This window comes from Armigeres subalbatus, chromosome 2 (assembly GCF_024139115.2).
Source record: "Armigeres subalbatus isolate Guangzhou_Male chromosome 2, GZ_Asu_2, whole genome shotgun sequence".
Classification (NCBI taxonomy): domain Eukaryota; kingdom Metazoa; phylum Arthropoda; class Insecta; order Diptera; family Culicidae; genus Armigeres; species Armigeres subalbatus.
This window is the reverse complement of record NC_085140.1, coordinates 451,925,096-451,944,484: the sequence shown is the minus strand read 5'-3', so window position 1 is coordinate 451,944,484 and position 19,389 is coordinate 451,925,096. Positions and strand designations below refer to the sequence as shown.

Here is a 19,389-nt window from a genome sequence, read left to right as displayed (position 1 = left end):
CAAGGAATATGATTTGGTGGAATTCATGCACTGCGATGTTGTGGATCGAAGTTATTCGATATCAGGAGCAATTTGAAACCCATTCAGGGCGACATCTGCCGGAACGAGTAGAACACGACGAACAGAACCCATATAGAATGCAGTATACTATGAGCGGTTTGCCAAGAAATCTTCGCTAACATTCCATCGCAACAAGCCAAACAAACGGCGTGTATGTGTCGTTGTGTGAAGAAATTTTCAAGAAACCTCCTGGCGAAGGCATTTGATTAAATACCATAGCATTACACCGCACATGAACGACGACGTTGGGCTGAAATAATGGAAGTGGATGAATTGACATGCAAACGGATGATTGCAAGAGTGATGTTTATAGTATTCAAGAGATTGAATCATAGAAGAAGATCAAACTGATGAGCAGGAATTCGAGGATGATGAAGCAAAACCTACCCCAACGATGATGAAGAAAAGCAAGAACTATTCAAATCGAACAAGATAATAAATACGATCACTCGTCAGCGGAAGCAGAATGGCTTTGATACCAGTAATTTTGTCAAATTGTAGCCGAGTACGAAGGATACAATATTGGAAAACCAACAAGAACTTTGTGTTTTGCCAAGTTTTCGATTCTCTTGAACAATTGAATGAACATTAAAAGAGCATCAAACCAAGTCCCTTTCGAACAACCCCCACCGTCGAAGAATGGATAAGCTACGAATGTGAATACTGTTTGAAAAAGTTTGATATCGCAATGATCTTTGTTGTTCATAACGCATACGCGGAAAAACAGTTCTATCAGTGCAGATTGTGCGATTTTGTTATCGATTCAGAGTCGCGATTGAAAAATCATATGCTGTACAATGAGCAGCCGCGAGGTTCTTCAACATTATACGAGAAGACGTCAGCGATCGATAGCGCGTTAAGCTTCCTGGGTTCCGATGCTGTGGTTGTGAGTGTTAGAAGACGAGTCAGCTCTCACCGAGCATTCCCGGAAGGAACATCGTACCGATTCGAAGAAGGACGCAGACAAGCGTAGACAGTATGCGTAATTTGTGACGAGCAGTTCAACACCACAATGGAAATGACTACCACCAGAAAGGAAGACTCACGATACGGTATACTGTAAGCTTTGTGATTTTGAATCCCTGAGCGAAGCACGAATGCTCAAACATTTGTACAGCTCAATTCACAATGAATCGCTACCAGCGATTGAAGTCAGAAGGTTGAAGTAGGCGCTCGTAGAGTGGTCCGTGCGATACTGCTGCTTGATGAATGTGCTCTTCCGTTCCATAACTTCGGAACTCCTACAGCACGTCCTGCAGACACACCAATCGAAACGCGAAGCAAATAAAGCGCGGCAAGGTTGAAGGCAGATCCAGCACCAACCGATGGCAGTGCGATTTTTGCTGCTTCTTTCGGACGGGACAATTCTCCGACAGCATCAGTTCATACCAATGAACATTTTATTTCTATCTGCGGGAGGCTAAACCAAGCAAAACGGCTCTCACGGTACACGAGATGAAGCACACCAGGTGAATCGTATATATATATGCAACAAGGTAGGTGGAGGTCTGCAAGAATATGTTCTATCGTACTTTCAGATAAATCGTTCACGTTCAAGGTCAATTAACATATGAAAGTAACATTTATCATGGATAAGATTATGACTTATATGCAAACTATTTAACTAATTTTTCCTTTGTAGCGCTTCATCAAAGACCACTGAACTCCCACATGAAGTGTCACTTTCCTAACACACCAATTGTCCAGACTGGCGAAGTTTGCTCGAGGAGAAAATCTCAAACGCCATCCCCATCGCCATTCAGAGGCCACTTACAGCTGTACCTTCCCAGGATGCTGAGCGCGAAGCACAGATCCTACACGAACGGTCGCACACAGGGAAAAGCCATTTCGAGTGCCGAACGGATGGAGTGCACAAAACGTTACTCTAGCATCACGGATCGGCGGCGGCATGAGATGGCCAGCCATACCGGCGAGGGCCGCATCAGTGTTCTCTGCGCTGCGTCCTTTGTACGGAAACGTCAGCTTACCATACACGAGCGGAAGCACACGAGAAGCGACCGTTTGCATGCGACCAATGCGGAAAGGTTCATTGATGCCCCACTGCTGAAAAGCATGTATGTTGTTGATTGTAACTGAGGGCCGTAACGTACAACAGACATATGCTTCGTTTCTGAAGATTTGAATGTTAATTTTTAATTTAAATTCTAGTGAATATATCATGTTATCACTAAAGTGTCTGCGAATCTTTTAGATTCATTTGGTCCTTTTACACAATTCTGAATCTCCTACCACTCTGGTAAATCTGATGTAAGCAAGCAGTGATACAGCAAATTGCAGTGGCAGGAGTTTTACGTTGCCTGTAATGATAATCCTAACGAGTACGGCAAGGTGGAAATTTTATACTCGCTCTCTGCTATCAATGGTATCCGAAGAGTGTCCTTGAGGGTCTAATTAGGGTCCTGCTACACTGGCGTTATACGCTGCTTTCCCATGTATATAGGAATCCCAGCAAACATGGACAAATATGCTGACGGCAATCTAATCTCGATGAATCTACGCCAGAGTGGGCATCCTTCTCCGCTGGACTCGATCCTTGACCAATCGCTTCGTTGCCCTGACATTGGGCGCTCTCAGGTCTCTCAACTGCAAAAAGCCATCATGAACGGCCATCCACGAACCTGCGTCTCTTCCGGAGTTCTCTACTAAATATTATCTTCGCTGGACGTTCTTCCGGCTTACGAACAACGTGACCAGCCACCGTAGTCTGCCTGTTGTATAAGCCAATAATCAGCCCTTTATACACCTGGGACAATTCGTGATTCAAACGTCGCCTGATACCGTTCTCCTGTTTACCGCCGAGTATTGTCCGCATCACCCTCGCTTAAACACTCCGAAGCTCTCGATCAGCCTCCTTTAACGTCCATGTTTCAACCGTATAAAGTCACCGGAAAAATCAGAGTTGTCATGCGCAAGTTTGTTTTTCGTTTGCAGACTCGGGACTTAAGCTGGTTACGAAGTCCGTAATAAGCCCTATTGCAGCTGCAATACGCCTTTTCACCTCGCGGGTAACATCATTATGCACGTCACTAATGTTCCAAATACACAAATTCTTCTAATTTTTCACCATCCAGCACATTTCGCTGCACCACCACTAATGAACCCACTTGATTATCAGCGACCATGTACTTCGTTTTGCTGGTGTTGATCGTGAGTCAATCCTCGCTGTCTCCTCTTAAAAGGCCAAAAGCCTCTTCAGCACGGCGTTCATCCGATAATATGATATCGTCAGTCCAGGGCATATCGATTTTGTGATAATGTACCCTTCTTTGCACACAGCTTCTAATCACTCCTCCAGGCGCTATATTGAACATGGTTCAGAGTGCATCACCCTGCTTTAATCCATCTAAGGTAACAAATGACGTCGATATTTCATCACAACCCTCACTTGATTTCGATCCGCCAACGTTATACAATCAGCCGTATCAGTTTCGCCGGAAAACCATGTTCAAGCATAATTTGCCATAATTCATTCCGTTTCACTAGAATCGTAGGCCGCCTTGAAATCAATAAAATAGATAATGTGTCTGAAGTTTAATCCGGAATTTATCAGATTTGTCTCAGGGTAAACTACATTCACTACCTATCACCATAATGTGCAATGTTAGGCTTTGGTTTTGCCTTTCTCTCGTTAAAGTTGTACCAGAAGGCTATAATTTCACTCAAAGCCAAATTTTGATGAAGGCTCAGAGACCCATAGTGTTATATACCAATCGACTCAGCTCGAAAACTGATGCTTTGCTGTCTGACTGTGTGTGTGTGTGTGTGTGTGTAGCTGCAGAATTTTTATTGTTAAACACGTTTCATGCAACTAGTTTCATTCGACGGAGGAACTTTCACCTATTAGACACTATTGTTTTGTTTGTAATAACTCGTTCGATTTGAGATATGTTTCTAGTTTTCTTTTAACGAATACCTGTTTATGTCACTTTAAGTCATTAATCATTTAGCATGCAGCGCAATCCATACTCTCTAATAATTGGCAAAAATTAGCACAGCATAGCATAGCATATGTGTTGTACAAATCGTAGGGTGGCTATACAATTGCTCAGATTGGGCAATCTACTTATATTGTCCTAAATTGTACTTCGGATGTTGTACCTTTCCTATACATATGCGTTGTTATCACTACGTCCTTACAATCCTGGAAGGAGGGAAGGAATGTTGCAATTCAACATCCACTAGTGAAGATGCAAAGGAACCCATACTAACTTCATAGATATCTCAGGAAGGAAATTTGTGTTGTAGGGAAAAGAGTGAATAATAAGGAGCTCCTATTCGACAATATAGAGCGTTTGTCAATAACAGTATATGCTGTAAAAATACCAAAAATATATTCATCAATTTATCGAACCGTCTGAAGAAAAACAAAGAACAAAACCAATTTCGGCAAATCCGCGATCGTTCCGACGTCCGAAACAAACCAACTCGACTGCTGTCGCTTATTCCGAGCGCATGATACCAAACACTACGAATTTCGGCGAAATCGGCTGATCGACTACGCCGTCGAAACAAGGAAAGCCACCGCATCTGAACTAATTAACTTGTTATACGGCACGCCAATGCAAAACGACAAGAAATTTCAGCAGACCGCGATCGTTCCGCCAAATCCGAAACAAGAGGCCAGCTCCCTAGCTAATTAACGTGTTATTCCGGCCGCGCAATGCAAAACTCAAAATTTCCAGCAAATCGCCGATCATTTCCGCCGTCCGAAAACAAGAGACCAACTCGCACTGCACTAATTAACTTTATTTACCGACCGCGCAATGCAAACACAAAATTTCGGCAAACTTCGACCGAATCTTCCCCGATCTAAATAAAAGCCAACACACTGACACTAATTAACTTATACCGGACCGCCAATACAAAACCAAAATTTCAAACGCGTCCGCAATTTTCGCCGATCCCAGAAACAAACCAACACGACTGGAACTGTAAACTGTGTTGCTGGTAATCTATATTATTGGGCAAGTAACCTTTTAGACAATAATAAAGTTGCATCAAATATTTAACCGCACAAAGATAGCAGACTTGGACGCATTTACACAGTAATTCAATCAGCACATATGCGATCGAAGGCATAATCACCCCTTAGGGACTAAATTTGGGTTTTTGCTGCATCTCAATGTCAGGCTACTGTAGGTATTTTTTATTTTGCTATTTTTTGCGATACTCAGCGTCTCTTCCACTCGACAATCGCTGGATATTGAACACATCGTTCACTTAAATCTTTCGTTCATTACGGTTGATACCGATGATCAGACTTTTTGGACAAAAGGATTCGTCGAGCTTAATATTCGGACACTCTTGTACGCACATCGATAACATCAAAATGGCGCTCATCACCATTTGCAAGTTTTTCTCCATTTAGGATTTCTCAGGTGTGCTTAGATATACTCGATGACAACCCGTCCTGCGATGGTCATCCCTCTGGCAGCAGCAAAATTTACTACCTCATGGCCGTTGCAATTATAGTGGCAGTGTAAGGCTCTCCCTACCGATTATGGACGAGAAGAAGTCCTCTCTACCGACCGCGACCTGAGCGTTAGCGTCTCCGATAACAATATTTCCGTCAGTGGCTGGGCACTCCATGGAAGCTTTATCCAAGCCATTCTAACAACGTGTCGTTCACGTCAAGTCCGGACTTTATCGTTTGTCGGTGCTGTGGGTGCGCCACCTCCTTCGTCTGCTTGCCCATCACTCAAGGACCAGCCATAGCAATGCTTTTACCCCGTCCGCTGAGATAGATGGTATATGCTTGAATGCGAGTGTTGGGACGAATGGTCACGGCCAAATTCACATTCTCGGATCTGGGCCATCAGACTGGAAGAATAGAGCCACGTTCACTCAACCTTCTTGCAGTTCCGGAGCCAGGGCTCCTTCGTCAACAGTTCAATTGGGTCCTGACATTGTCAGTACCGGGTTTACATCATAGTCCTTGTCCGTTGCAGGTCAGGTTGCCAAAATAACGTTCCTCCGTTTTCGTGGTTTGAGAAGCTTCAATCTACCTTCCGGACTCACGTTATACCAAAGATATTTAGATGCAAGATGTCCACTCCTCAGTCCCATACTACCTTTTGGAGAACAGGCTGTGTACAGCAACACATTACGATTCAAAGTCAAACCTACTTTTGAAAAATTATCAACATGCACAACTTTTCATTGTTTGCTGGATCAACAATTATTTGAAACATCAATTTTCCAGCATGCTATAAGTTTGAAAGAAATCATGAAAACACAATCCGTGTCTCAAATTTCAACTTCGAGCACTCTTTGGTTTGTATGATGCCACTTGGATACGGGAATCCAGCAGCATTCATATATCAGAGAAATAATCTGGGCACTCGCTATCTTCTCCTGAAACCACAAGGTATGTAATTCATAGAATATACCATTACCAATTTCAGAATTCAGAGTAATTCCGAAGCAACGATACCCTTATAAATAAAGGTTCTCCAACGTTGATTTTACTGTTTGAAATTGAGGGCAAACAGCGAGTATTGGGAAAAATAATTTGTATTTTCTTCTTTAAAGGAAATCTGGTCGAATTCGTCATGGCGAAATTTCGTTGAAAATCATCAAATCCATAGGCGAAATTTGCTACAGATCAGAGCTTGGAAAATTCGTTTCAAAAACAGGCGACGAGTAGCTCGTTTTTAGCCGCACGTGAGGTTTTAATTTCGGTGCAACATTGATGGCGCTCGATTACGTGCTGCTGGCTGCACGAACAAGGGAAGAAGGCAAATACAAACACTCGTTTTATACATTAGAAAGTGGGGAGTTTTGAACGTGGCATCTTCAGCGGTAGTGACCGAGGCGACTTCGTTCAATAAGCGCGGCGGTAAATGAGGATCTTTTCTTCGTTCATCTGCACGGTGTTTCAGATGAGGTGAGCGTTATGTGCTAAATACCAAAAACCATATTGGAGAAGAAAGGATGCATCATGATCTCTCTTTACATTCGACTTCCAACAATGGTAACAACTCATTAAAGGGGAGGCAAAGAGAGTCAAATATTCTCTGCACTAGGCAGGTGTTCATTTCTCTCCAACTGTTTCGTACAACAGTCTTATATATGGAACGAGAAGCATTCTTCACTAAGCGCTTTGAAACTGTTCTCTCAGAACTGCCTTCCTCAAGGGTAACTATCTGGTGCTGAAGCATCGTCCTCATCATTCGCTTCATTCATCCATAGCCTGCTACAGATACATGAGCGCACCCGACGAGATGTTTCAAGGCGGGCATCTTGATGGTTATTTTGGGAAATTGGTAATCCTTGAATTGTCCCCTGATGAATGAATTATTTGTAAAATAAAATAATATAAAACTGTTTATTCATTACTATCAATATCCTTGATAGAAGCTGAAAGTTGAAAGATTACTGTTTATGAACGCAAGTATGATCTCTATATTTGACTTTTTGTACCTATTAGCAGGTTGAATGTTCACGCGAAGTATGATAGGTAATATGTAGTAATATCTAGCTTTTTCTATCCGCCATACAAGTTTTAAAGCATTCAATTTAACAAATCTGAGAATGTTGTTCATTATTTTTGTCTGGTGCTATTCGAATCTGCTGAAGACCTGAAATCAAGCAGTTTACTCTTAAATAATTTGATTCTATCGATTTAACACCACTTGTTTTGACGTTTGAATTTTGTTTGTGTTTGGTAGTATACCGGCAATCTGAAGCGCATCAACGCGTTTGAAGTGTGATATCACGTTGCTTGGAGCAGCATCTGCGTGTGAACGCGCGTCGACGCGTTACTGTACGGTGACTATTCGACCGCCATCCGTTGACGCTGGCGTCACTCGTTCGCCGTTTTTCGCCGAAGTGGACTGTATTGTTATTATGTTGGTTATACCACCATCGGCAGGGTGGGGCTGCTTGCACAGGTATAACTGACGCGATAAGCATTTCGTTAATCAGTCGCTTGGTACTGAGGCAGACGCGTTTGAACCACACTCCTGGTGATGTCAGAAGGACAACAGTGCCCAGGCTGCCTCGCAGCTAAAGTACAAACCGCAGCTGTCGGTCTTTTGTCATCGGAAGACCACCGTGGAAGCGTCAAGATAGGAACTTAACCCCAGTTTTGTTCCCAATTCCAGTTCCACATTCAGGTACTCGGACAGTCCATGGCGGCGGCATGGCAGATCAAGCAAACGACTCTTGGAATTTCCGTCTTTGGCGGGTTTCTAAACTAATTAGGCTGACACGGTTCTCGGGTGCTCGTACTGCGGTAACCCAAGACCATCACGTAGGATCTCTAAGCGAACCGCACAAAACTACGTTGAACCACACGACGACTGAAAAACCTCATAAGCGGGGCTCAAACCGGTACGATATTTGGAGAAATATGCGAACAAGAAAATGTACAAACTTTAACCCTTAAGGCTGCAAGAGTGATTTTTTAGAAATCGTCGAAAATATTTTTAACATAAACCATTAAAATGATTGAAGTGAAATTGGACAAGAAGTACGATTAGTTTTTCAATTGATCATGTCCTATGAAGAGCAAGACTACCAGATATCAAATCGAGTGTCGATGGTTTTATATCTCTTCTTTATATGTTGCCAGTGGAAAATATTGATTAGAAATTCGTTTTAGTAGAACCCTTATTCAAGACAAGGTGAAAAAGGCACTCTTCCCACCGGTGGATGAAAAGTGCGGCAAGATTGAGGAGTGAAGTGTACGATTTGTCGATCATGTGCTTTCAAGTATGTATGTAACACAAATAAAGAGTTACTAACCATTTAATTGATGTTTTACCAAAGCATATATTAGGGAATGATTCAAAATTATCGTAACTCTCTAAAGGAGAGAGGTCCTAAAATAGCCTTCATACGAAAACCATTGTTTTTTATATATACAAAAAACACAGAGGTAAATATATAGATCAGGTTTCGATAGGTATATACAAAGACATTTCCTTAAGAGATGCAATCACGTAACGTAAAATTTGGCTCTTTCATCACCCTCCCCCTATCTTTAATTTTTATTATGAATCCTCTGAAAATTATATGGATCATCACATCCAAACCCCTCCCAGCTGCAACGTTGCGATAATTTTTAATGTTTCTTACAGTTGAAATAGATATCGATTAGATCAATCTGTGTTTTAATACTATTTTAGGTTACACAGTCCAAATACAATGTTCATTTTTCCTTCCAGATTGCTTTGTTCAGCTAAGTCCTTTCTAACCTTGCATTGCACCGTTATCCTAAAACGCTGATAGATTTCCAATTAGTGTCCTTTTTTCTTGGTTGTGGATTTTTACACTTTGGAAGAAGTCTTATTTCGAAGCGGAGATACAGGGTTTTGACTATCATACTACTGAGATTCATAGCGTCTCTTTGCACCAGTTTCCTCGTCTTTTCCACATTGTCAAAAATTATTCAAGTAATGGTTTTGACACTTGGAAACCAACGGATTGGTGTTCTTTACCGAAAGATTACTCTACCGCTCGAGTTATGAAATGGTATAATGTTCACCTGATTGAACAGTAACCTATAGTCAATGAAATACTAGTTGGAACCCATTATTTTATGTAAAATGACTAAAACTATCTAACTCATATCTCTTTTGTTTTATTCAAATCATGTTTACAATTACATGATAATAGTTGCAGAGATACCCTGTCAAGACGATGCAGTGTTGCATTTTGGTTTATCTTTTTATTAGCTCCAGGAAAATCGAAACGTCACTCTTACACCGCACTCTTAGCCTCTACTCTAACATTAAACGTATTTTCGTTTGTTGTTTTAAAACACTTGCACTTAAAGGGGTTAAAAGCATGCTTACAGTTTAATTCCGTGCCATTGCTGACAATAGAGCAGCTTATGGTCTATTGTAACCAAGGGCTACTATTAGACCGATTAATGGAACTAACTTCCAGATTGATCGGAACTGATCCGAACAGAACTGATTCCCACTGGTTTTCGGAGGCGAGTCCGAGGCGGTCTATGTTGTTGGAATTCGGGTGAGTGTGCGTTGCGCTGTTAGAATCGCGGATGGTTGAAAGCGGTGCCAGTTAGTTTAGGTGCTCGTTGTGGTGAGTTAAGAATATAAGACCTATGGTTTGACGATTATCAGGAGATGGAACAAATAAATTAGGATAGCCAAATTTAGAGTAGATAGATGTGTTTTGGCATCCAAGTTATATCCGATTTGACAATTAGGATGCCTGAACTAGAAATTAATGTGTTACAGTATGTATGGTACCGACCGCTGCCATTACCGGAGATATTCCGGGTTTTTTCGGAGGTGAGTTCAAAACCGTAAATTTGTGGAGTATTAGGATAGTTGTGGTTGAAAAGAATAATATTAGTAACCACAAAAAGTAGGGCTCATTCTGATTGGAACCATATATTGAAATTAAATCGGACCAGAATCAGTGAGATAGCCATTTCTTTCAGTCGAGTCAGTATTACAAAGGGGTGAATTCATTTTGAATCCAGCTTTTTGATCGATCACCATTTTATTACTACAGAAAGCTTAAGTGTCCAGAATGAAAAACCAAAAAAACGGATCTGAGTCGCTGGGAGTCCCAGGAACCCGTAGATGGGGACACTTAAGTTTGCTACAAACAGACATTCGGGTCTTTTTCATGGTTTTCTATCAGGGAATGATGTGAATATAAATGGTCCATTGACGGCTTTGACCGCTTCAGGACTGCGATTGCCCAGGAACCTGTAGAAGGGACATTCCAGTTTCACCAAAACAGTCTTCGACGGTCTTTTTCATGGTTTTCATCAGGAAAAAGTAGTAAATAAAATGGTCAATTACGGTTCTGACCGCTTCGGACCTACGGATTGGCAAGGAACCCTGGAAGGGACATTTAGTTTAACACCAAATTCAGTCATTCGACGGCTCTTTTCATGGTTTCATATCGAGCAGTAGAAAAAAATGGACATTGAGCTCTGTACCGCTTCCGGAACTCAGATTGCCCAGGAACATGGAAGGGACATTTAGTTTACCACAAAACGATCGTTCGAGGCTTTTTTCATGGTTTTCATCAGGAAGCGAGTAAATAATCAATGTTGACTGCTCTGACCTTCCAGGACCCAAAGTTGCCCCAGGGAACCTGTGGAGGGACATTTAGTTTCCACCAAAACCGGTTTTACGACGGCTCTTTTTCATGTTTTTGATCAGGAAGCGAGTATGAATATAAATGGTGTTCGGCTCTGACGCTTCCGGGATCTACGGATTGGCGGGGAACCTGTGAATGGGACTTTTATTTTCCACCAAACCATGAATTTACGTTCATCTTTTTCATGGTTTTGATCAGGAAGCAGTATGAATATAAAATGGTACCATGTATCTGACGCTTTTCAGGATCTGGATTATTTCCGGGGAACCTGTGAAGGGAGACATTTTGGTTACCACTCAAAACCAGTCGTCGACGGCTTTTCCTGGTTTCGATAAGGCGAAGTATGAAAATAAATTAGGATCATTGGCTCTGACCGCTTCCAGGGACCAAGTTGCCCAGGGAAACTGTGGAGGGACATTTGTTTATGCCTGATAAAAAAAATAAGCCTCTTTCTTTTTATTTATGATTTTGAGGTAATTTCATTCAGGACTAATTTGGTCAGATGGCATAATTCATTAATTGTCTGATTATCGATATATAAGTTATTCTCATAAATATTCCATAAAGAACTATAACAAGTCAACGATCGTCATTCCTTTCGTCATCTTCCGCTGTAGACCGTTCATTCTGGTGACGATGTATTGTCATATGAATTCCTCTCATCACTTAACCGATGCTGATACCAACTCTGCTATACGATATGACGTTGGTATGATTGAATAGCGTTATTCCTGCAATTTCCATGTAGTGACAGTCCAGGTTTTATGTTTACAGCTCAATTCAACGTTGATTTTAATATTTTTTGCAGAATCTCATTAGGTGACCTTTGTGAATGCATCAACTGGCTGTGATCACAAGATGTAGTATTTGCACTGAATTCTCCATCTTTGATCAAGCTCCTGATGAAAAGATATTTTTATCCGGATGTTTCATCCTCTGATGTGACTACGGTTCTGATGCTAGTGTGGATAGCAAGGATTGTGTCATCCATGATGACATGTAAGTAATGGACTACCTAGTTCTTTCAGTAGTTTTACTACACAATCCTTCCGTTGCGCTTCATAATCAATTAGTTTCTGACTTCTGTCGTTGTACGGTTATTGTTTTGCTTGAGCTGTCAGTGTGACCCACGAAACTAAATTGCCGTATTGAAAAGCAAATCAGATATTGATTTTCTGTTCAGTATCATTTGCAGAAATCAGCGTCAGCGTATCCTACAGGTGAGTAATCCTCCGTTATGTATGATATTTTTGTATCATATTACGCTTCAAATGTCGTAATATCCTTAGCCCTAACCAAATACGAGTCTTCTTGCACACGTTAGTATATCTGCTAAATTTGCTAACTGCAGTGCATATATTCCGCTCTGGACGTCAGTGAAGATATTATAAACAGCCTAATTCTCTGTAAGGATGCTTTAGTTAATTCACCGCTTAGATTTAAATATTCGTATTTGAATTCACAATGGTGTCCCCACTAGATTGCAATCAGAAGCATTACCAAATCTTATTAAGGTTTTTTTCATGTTGATTGCGATGTTTTGCAGGTTTGGTTGTCAGAAGTCGCGTTGATTTCCAGTACCAAAAGTGTTGTGCTTTCTCTTAATCTTTCATTTAGATACACCTTCAAGTTCAACTTTAATCCAAATTATTTCTGACATCTTTTTGTAATTTTAAAGGTATGTCGTCTACATTAAATATGAGAATACAATTTCTTTTGATTTTTCATGAAAATACGACAGTCAGCTTTTCAATGGAACAAAACCCAACTTTTGATTTCAGTCATAAAATCTTTTTGTTCCATGATCGCTCTTCTTCAAAATTATATGCTTTGCGGGATGAACAATTTGACATATAGCTTTTGATTTGGTGGAATTTCATGTATATTTTCTCATGTCATTTCCATAGAAATGTTTCCATCTATCCATCTGATGAATTCATGTTTAGTGTTCGATTTACGTGTGCCAAAATGAGTACGAACACTTTCTAGTTTTGCTACTGGGCAAAGTTTTGTGAGTCGAATCCCGGCATTGAGGCATCCCTTTGCACTAATCGCGCTTTATATCGCCCATCTTCTTTCGCGAGAAAATCATTTTGACTGAATTGCTTTGAACCCATCAGGATCCCAGTTGCTTCTGTCCATGCTTTATTTTGATGCAATGATGATGTTTCTTCGTCGATGCATTCTTCCAGGTCATTCTCCAAATCATTTTAGCTATTATGGCTCATCAAGTATTCGTGGTATTTCATTGTATGCTAATTCAACTTTCAACACTTATTCGGAAAACCATTCAGATACCATTTCTTTCCTACTATTCTTCTTAATGGTAGGTTGTGCCTAACCTCACCTTCTTCATCCATCTTCTTCATACGTGCTTTTCATAGTCGGTTTCTCTTCTATAATTTAACATTCCCTTTTCTCCTTCCTTTCCTTCTAAATTGATATATCTTCGCTATCGATTCTTTAATTCAAGAACGGTTCTTCTTTCAAGTTTTGATTCTAAGTTTTTGCTTGCTTATTGTTTCAGATACAGATCACATCTTGACACAAAGAGAACTTTCCTCTTGTTCTAATACTTTTATTAGATTAGCCATCATAATTTGCATCAAGATATAATTTACTGACTCAAGTTATATTTTCAGTGTTCCTCAACCTGAAACCATTATTTACGTATCCCACAAAAATAATATTTTGTTTTGGATCTAACTTTCGAGCACTTCTTTAAGGAATTTGTTAAGCTCTGCATCAAATATTTTAAATAGTCAATTTTTGGCTGCAAGTTTTGAACCACATTTCATACGGGTTTATCTTCTACAGAAGTGCATTTGTGGGGAACGATTTTGAGCCTAAAGCTAACACGATATCCTCTGGTATTTCTTCAAGATAGTCCCACTTACGTATAAAGGGCTACTAACACTTTTCCATTAAGGGTTCCTATTTAACCTTTCACTACCATTCTGCTGAGTGTATATGGCACTCAATATTTAATCTGAATGCCATTTCGTTGCAGTAATGGCAATCATTACTCAATATCTCCGCCGTTATCACAAGCACCTAACATTGACACTTTTGTCCAAAAATATCGCTGATGCATTTAACTATATAGTTCCAATTTTCAAATACTTCAGACTTGTGTTTCATTATGTAAACAACCACAAAGTGGTGAAATCTCAGTGAATTTTACGGAAGTAACGATAGCCATCATATGTCTCTTTGTTCCATGCTTCCACGCATCATCCAGATACACTATTTCTAAAGGTCTCTGAGTCTGACAACAGTTCCGTTTGTCTGAACTTTCTGGGTTTGCTGTTTCCGCTAAACACCACATCACATATGGCTTTATGGAAGTCTTAGGATCAAGATTTGATTCCCTCAACCCTTTTTTCCTAATAAGCTTCTCTATAGACCCTGGACATAACCAATACTTTCAAGCCTTTCATCCAAGATTTTAAGATTTACAGCTTGCTCGTGTACGCGTTGTTCTGAATCTTCAGACAATTTTCTTCCCAAATGTTCAAGTAGAACAACACCAATCTGAGCAGTTTCTACTAATCACTTCATCATTGGACTCAAAGATAACCTCTTTATTGTTCTGGCTAACCCTTTTACCCATTACTAGCTTTTCTTGCGAAATAAATTCTCTTAGAAAGGAATCAAAAGAACATGCTTACAATTTCAATCTTTTATTTCGTATTTCCAACTACCCCGACCGTAATCTCATATTTCCTTTCTTCGAGCCAGCGAAGAGTTTCAGAATTTTGCCGTGTGATATGGTGTAACATTGTCCAATGGTGTAACATCATCTAACAGCGATTCATCGTTGACCATATGATCTGTTGCTAGTGTTAGGTCGACTGTTTCAAACTTGCCTTCTCGACATTCAGTTGTCCAGCCACCATCGCTGACTTTCCTCTTTGCTTCTGTTCTTTTCTTGCTTCACAAACTTTTCATCAATGGGCATTTTTTTGATATCCCAAATTCTAATTCCCAAAAAAACTTCGTATTTTCTTTTTAGTTTCAGTGCTACGTTTTTCTCTCACTTTGCGTTCTCCTTCCCAAACTGGCATCCAAGAACGCCGTTTCACCTCAGTTCTTCTAGAAGCATGGGTAAATCAACGCGATCAAAGCTTTGCTAAAATCTGTGTACAAGGCTTCTACATGGTGACCACTATCCATTGCATCCAAAGAATAATTAACGAATTCTGTTAGATTTGTGGCTGTCGAACGACCTTTAAAGAAACCGTGTTGCTTAGATGTGATTGTTAGATGTGAAATTAACGGATAGCTCCGGTATTACCTCCCTGGACTTTATGCATTTCGATGTGTTTCTCATCTGGGCAGCACTCAGGGTAAATCTTGATAGTTCCCTTTGCAATGATGGACATAGCACCTTTATTTGCCGCGATTACTTTTCCACCACGCTTGATTGAATTTTCCAGTAATACTTCCGTTTTTTTTTTGTAAAATGATCGAAGTGATACCGGAATCGAAGTACCAATTCTTACAGCCGTTTTGACTCTCCACGATATCTCGAATGATACCAAAATGGTAATTTGGCTACAAGATTTCTCACATCTTTAATAACGGGTACTATGTAGGCTGGTTGGAAGTCAAGAACAATTAGGGAGTGCCTGAGAGTACCATCTAAGATAGTGTAATGGGAAGCAACAATATATGTCGAAATATTGAGTAACGACAAAATTCGCTGTGGCGACTATGAATTGCACGTTCTGAACTTCCACGATTAGTTTGGATAACTCAAAGACATCCCGAAACTAACAAAGCCTGTTAATTTACCAGGGAGACGTAAGAGATATTGTATAATACATACTTAATCTTTGAGGGTTGAAAAAAGCTAGTGTCGTGGATGTAGATTCTAAACTCAAGAACAGTTTGGATGACCCAGATATCTTAAATCACCTGTAATTTCTATTGATGTTCCAGGAAATGTAATGGGTATGGTTGAATGCCTATCGAGGCTTTGAGCAGTGTTGTCCTACACTCAGGCTATTTTTTAGAGCGCGCGCTCCTGTGGCTTAGAGCGTGCATTTTTTTGACAGTTTGGCGTGAAATTTTAAAAATTCAAATATCCCTCTATTAATTGAACTTACTTAGTCAAAGTCTTAGTCTTAGTCAATCAAAAGAGCAGATTTTTTGCACTGAGTGTAGGATAACACTGGCTTTGACTGACGAAAAAAGAGATTAGTAACTGTGAGGGTGCATGCAAGAGCTCATACTGTCATGCCTTCTTACCCTCGCGCATGATTGATAATGACGATGATTACAGTGACTATAATAACGGTGTCGTCCAAGTGTCAGAATTGGAACGAATCGCCTGTCAAGTTTTCATACAAATGCGCATTCCAAAACGAAGCAGGAGACCTGTCAAACGTAACACTTGACGTTACTCTAATTATAGGGCTCTAACGATGATGACAGATTCAGCACCCCATGTCGAGGTGATTCCTTAGTCTTGTTAGATATTTACAGTAACGTGGCTGTAGATCGCAAATTCTGAACTCGAGGACAGTTTGGTTGACCTAGTAAATAAATACATCCCAACAAATATTTTTTCATCTTGTTCTGTCATCTATCCATTATTTATCATGGATACATATGAAATGTTGTAAATATTAAATGTACTGCACTGTGCTAAAATGGTTTAGGGTCATTTGGCTGAATGCCATTAGGCCGAAAGGGTCATTTGGCCGAAGGCCATTTGGACAGAATACCGTTTGGCCGAATAGTTGAAATACGTTTCCGAAGGAAGAAGGAAGAAGAAAAAGAATAAAGAAAGAAGGAAGAAGGGAAAATAATAGAAAAGAAGGTAAAGAAGGAGAAAAGAAGGCAGATGGAGGAAGGAAGAAGGGAGGAGAAAGAAGTATGATGGGAGAAGAAAGAATGAAGAAGAAAGAAAGAAGAAGGAAGAAGGATGAAAGAAGAAGGAAGAACGAATAAAGAAGAAGGAAGAAGGAAAAAGAAATAATGAAGAAGGAGGATTGAAGAAGGAAGAATGAAAACGGAAGAAAGACAAATGAAGAAGGAATCAGGACGAATAAAGAAGGATGAAGGAAAAAGGACGAATGAAGAAAGAAGAGGGAAGAATGAAAAAGGAAGAAGGTAGAAAGAAAGAGGAAAAAGGAAGATGGAAGATGGAATAAGGAAGAAGGCAGAAGGAAGAGGAAGAATGAAAAAGGAAAAAAGAAAAAGGAAGAAAGAAGAAAAAAGCAGGACGAATGAAGAAAAAAGAAAGAAGAATGAAGAAGGAAGAAGGAAGAAAGAAAGAAGAAGAAGGAATAGGGGAGATGGAAGAAGGAAGAAAGAAGAAAGAAGAAGGCAAAAGGAAGAGGAAGCAAGAAGAAGGAAGAAGGAACAAGGAATAAGGAGAAAAAAAAAGGAAGAAGGAAGAAGGGATAATTAAGAAGAAAGAATGGAGAACGAAGAAGAAGGAAGGAGGAAAGGAAAAGATGGAAGGGATAAGGAGAAAGGAAGAAAGGATAAGGAAAAAGGAAGAAGGGAAGACGAAAGAAGGGAAGGAGGAAGAAAGAATAAAGAAGAAGGATAAAGGAAGAAGGTAGAAGGAAGAAGGGAAAGAAGAAGGAAGAAAGAATGAGGAAGAAGGAAGAATAAATAAGCAAGAAGGAAGGAGGAAGAAGGAAGAAAGAAGACGGAAAAAGGAAGAAGAAAGCAGGAAGAAGGAAGATGTAATAAGAAAGAAGAAAGAAGGAAGAAAGAAGAAAGAAAAAAGAAGAATGGAGAAGAAAAACAGAAAGAAGGGAGAAGAAAGAAGGAATAAGAAGAAAGAAGGAAGAAAAAAGAAGGCAGAAGGAAGAAAAACGAAGGAAGAATTTCTCTGTTCTCAGTTCACTTTTTTCTTCTCACTTTTGACTTCTCACTTATCACTTCCGTCTTCTCATTATTCCCTTCTCATTTCTTACTCTTCACTACTTGTAACCTGAGGTCATTTTTTTTAGCTATTCGGCCAAACGGCATTCTGCCAAACGACTCGTTCGGCCAAATGGCCTGACACCGTTAAACTGCATGGACAGATGAAGCACTATGTAGGTTTCTTTAGTGAAAAAACATTGAAAAAGAAAAACAAAATTTATGGTTTAAAACTCATAAAGCAAACAGTTTTATTGCCCGGAAAATAATGAGCACTGTTGTAGGTCTGATAGTACATTGGTGAGTTAGCTATGTTCCAATAATAACCGTGAAAAATGGTAATAATGTGACCTCATCTCATTTCTGCTATACGAGTTTTACAGATTGTATTCTAGTCTTAACTTAAATCTACTAAATGTCGAACTCTTTGTGTCATTTTTACCAGTCCCTCATCAGTCGCCTTCCGGCATACCTGACAGTGCAGTTCGTCCGGTTTCAGTACAAGGGAAAGGAAGGAATCAACGCCAAGGTGCTGAAGGATATTAAATTCCCGATAGACTTTGACGCATTCGAGCTATGCACTCCGGAACTGCAGGGCAAATTGTCCCCGATGCGCGCTAAATTCAAGGAAGCTGAAGATGCAGAACTCGAACGAAACCTCAAGGGCAAGAATAAAGTAAGGCGCAGCTGAAAGTGAGAAGCCAAAGACCGTTGCCCAGCCGTACTGCTTTGAAGATGGTTTGTTGCTGTGTGTTGTAGATTCCGCGAGCAATAGCTAATGAGTTTTATTTCGCAGACTTGGGTAGCAACAACAGCGGTTATTATACGTTGCAAGCAGTGTTGACTCACCAGGGAAGGTCGAGCTCTTCGGGTCACTATGTGGGATGGGTCCGTCAGAAGGGTGATCAGTGGATCAAGTTCGATGACGATTATGTGTCGCCTGTGGACACGGATGCGATTCTGAAGCTGTCCGGAGGTGGTGATTGGCACTGTGCTTACGTCTTGGTGTACGGACCAAAACTGTTGGAGATACCGGTCGAGGAGGAAAAGACTGCTACCGATGCTGCCGGAGGAGATGCCACCGCGACGACGGAGGCAGGTTCGGCTGAGAAAATGGCTGTTGATTAGTTAAAATGTGTCGTTTTGCGGGTACTATTTATGAGAAGCATGATTTCACATCGTTTACTTGTCGTGAATAAACGATCCGTATGCTGATCTTTTTGTTTTGTCTTCTGAGCTTAATTTATACTATTCCATGCAGACATAGTTAAACAAGGTTATAATCAAACAATACATTACCACATGATCTTTTCTAAAATAAACTCATCATGGCGA

The 19,389-nt window shown here is 40.3% G+C and overlaps 1 protein-coding gene across 1 annotated transcript; it reads left to right on the top strand.

Annotated features, from left to right (window-relative positions):
- Positions 1–748: 748 nt before the first annotated feature.
- Positions 749–19,182, top strand: LOC134210453 (ubiquitin carboxyl-terminal hydrolase 14-like). Its single transcript, XM_062686498.1, has 3 exons — positions 749–946; positions 18,500–18,730; positions 18,814–19,182. Exons 1-3 carry the CDS (start codon positions 749–751, stop codon positions 19,180–19,182), a joined length of 798 nt encoding a protein of 265 aa, XP_062542482.1.
- Positions 19,183–19,389: the final 207 nt, after the last annotated feature.

Coding starts and splice junctions, on each gene's coding strand:
- LOC134210453 (XM_062686498.1), top strand. CDS start 749: ATGATCTTTGTTGTTCATAACGCATACGCGGAAAAACAGTTCTATCAG. Junction 947..18,499: donor TGGGTTCCGATGCTGTGGTT/GTGAGTGTTAGA, acceptor CATTTTTACCAG/TCCCTCATCAGTCGCCTTCC. Junction 18,731..18,813: donor ACCTCAAGGGCAAGAATAAA/GTAAGGCGCAGC, acceptor TGTGTGTTGTAG/ATTCCGCGAGCAATAGCTAA.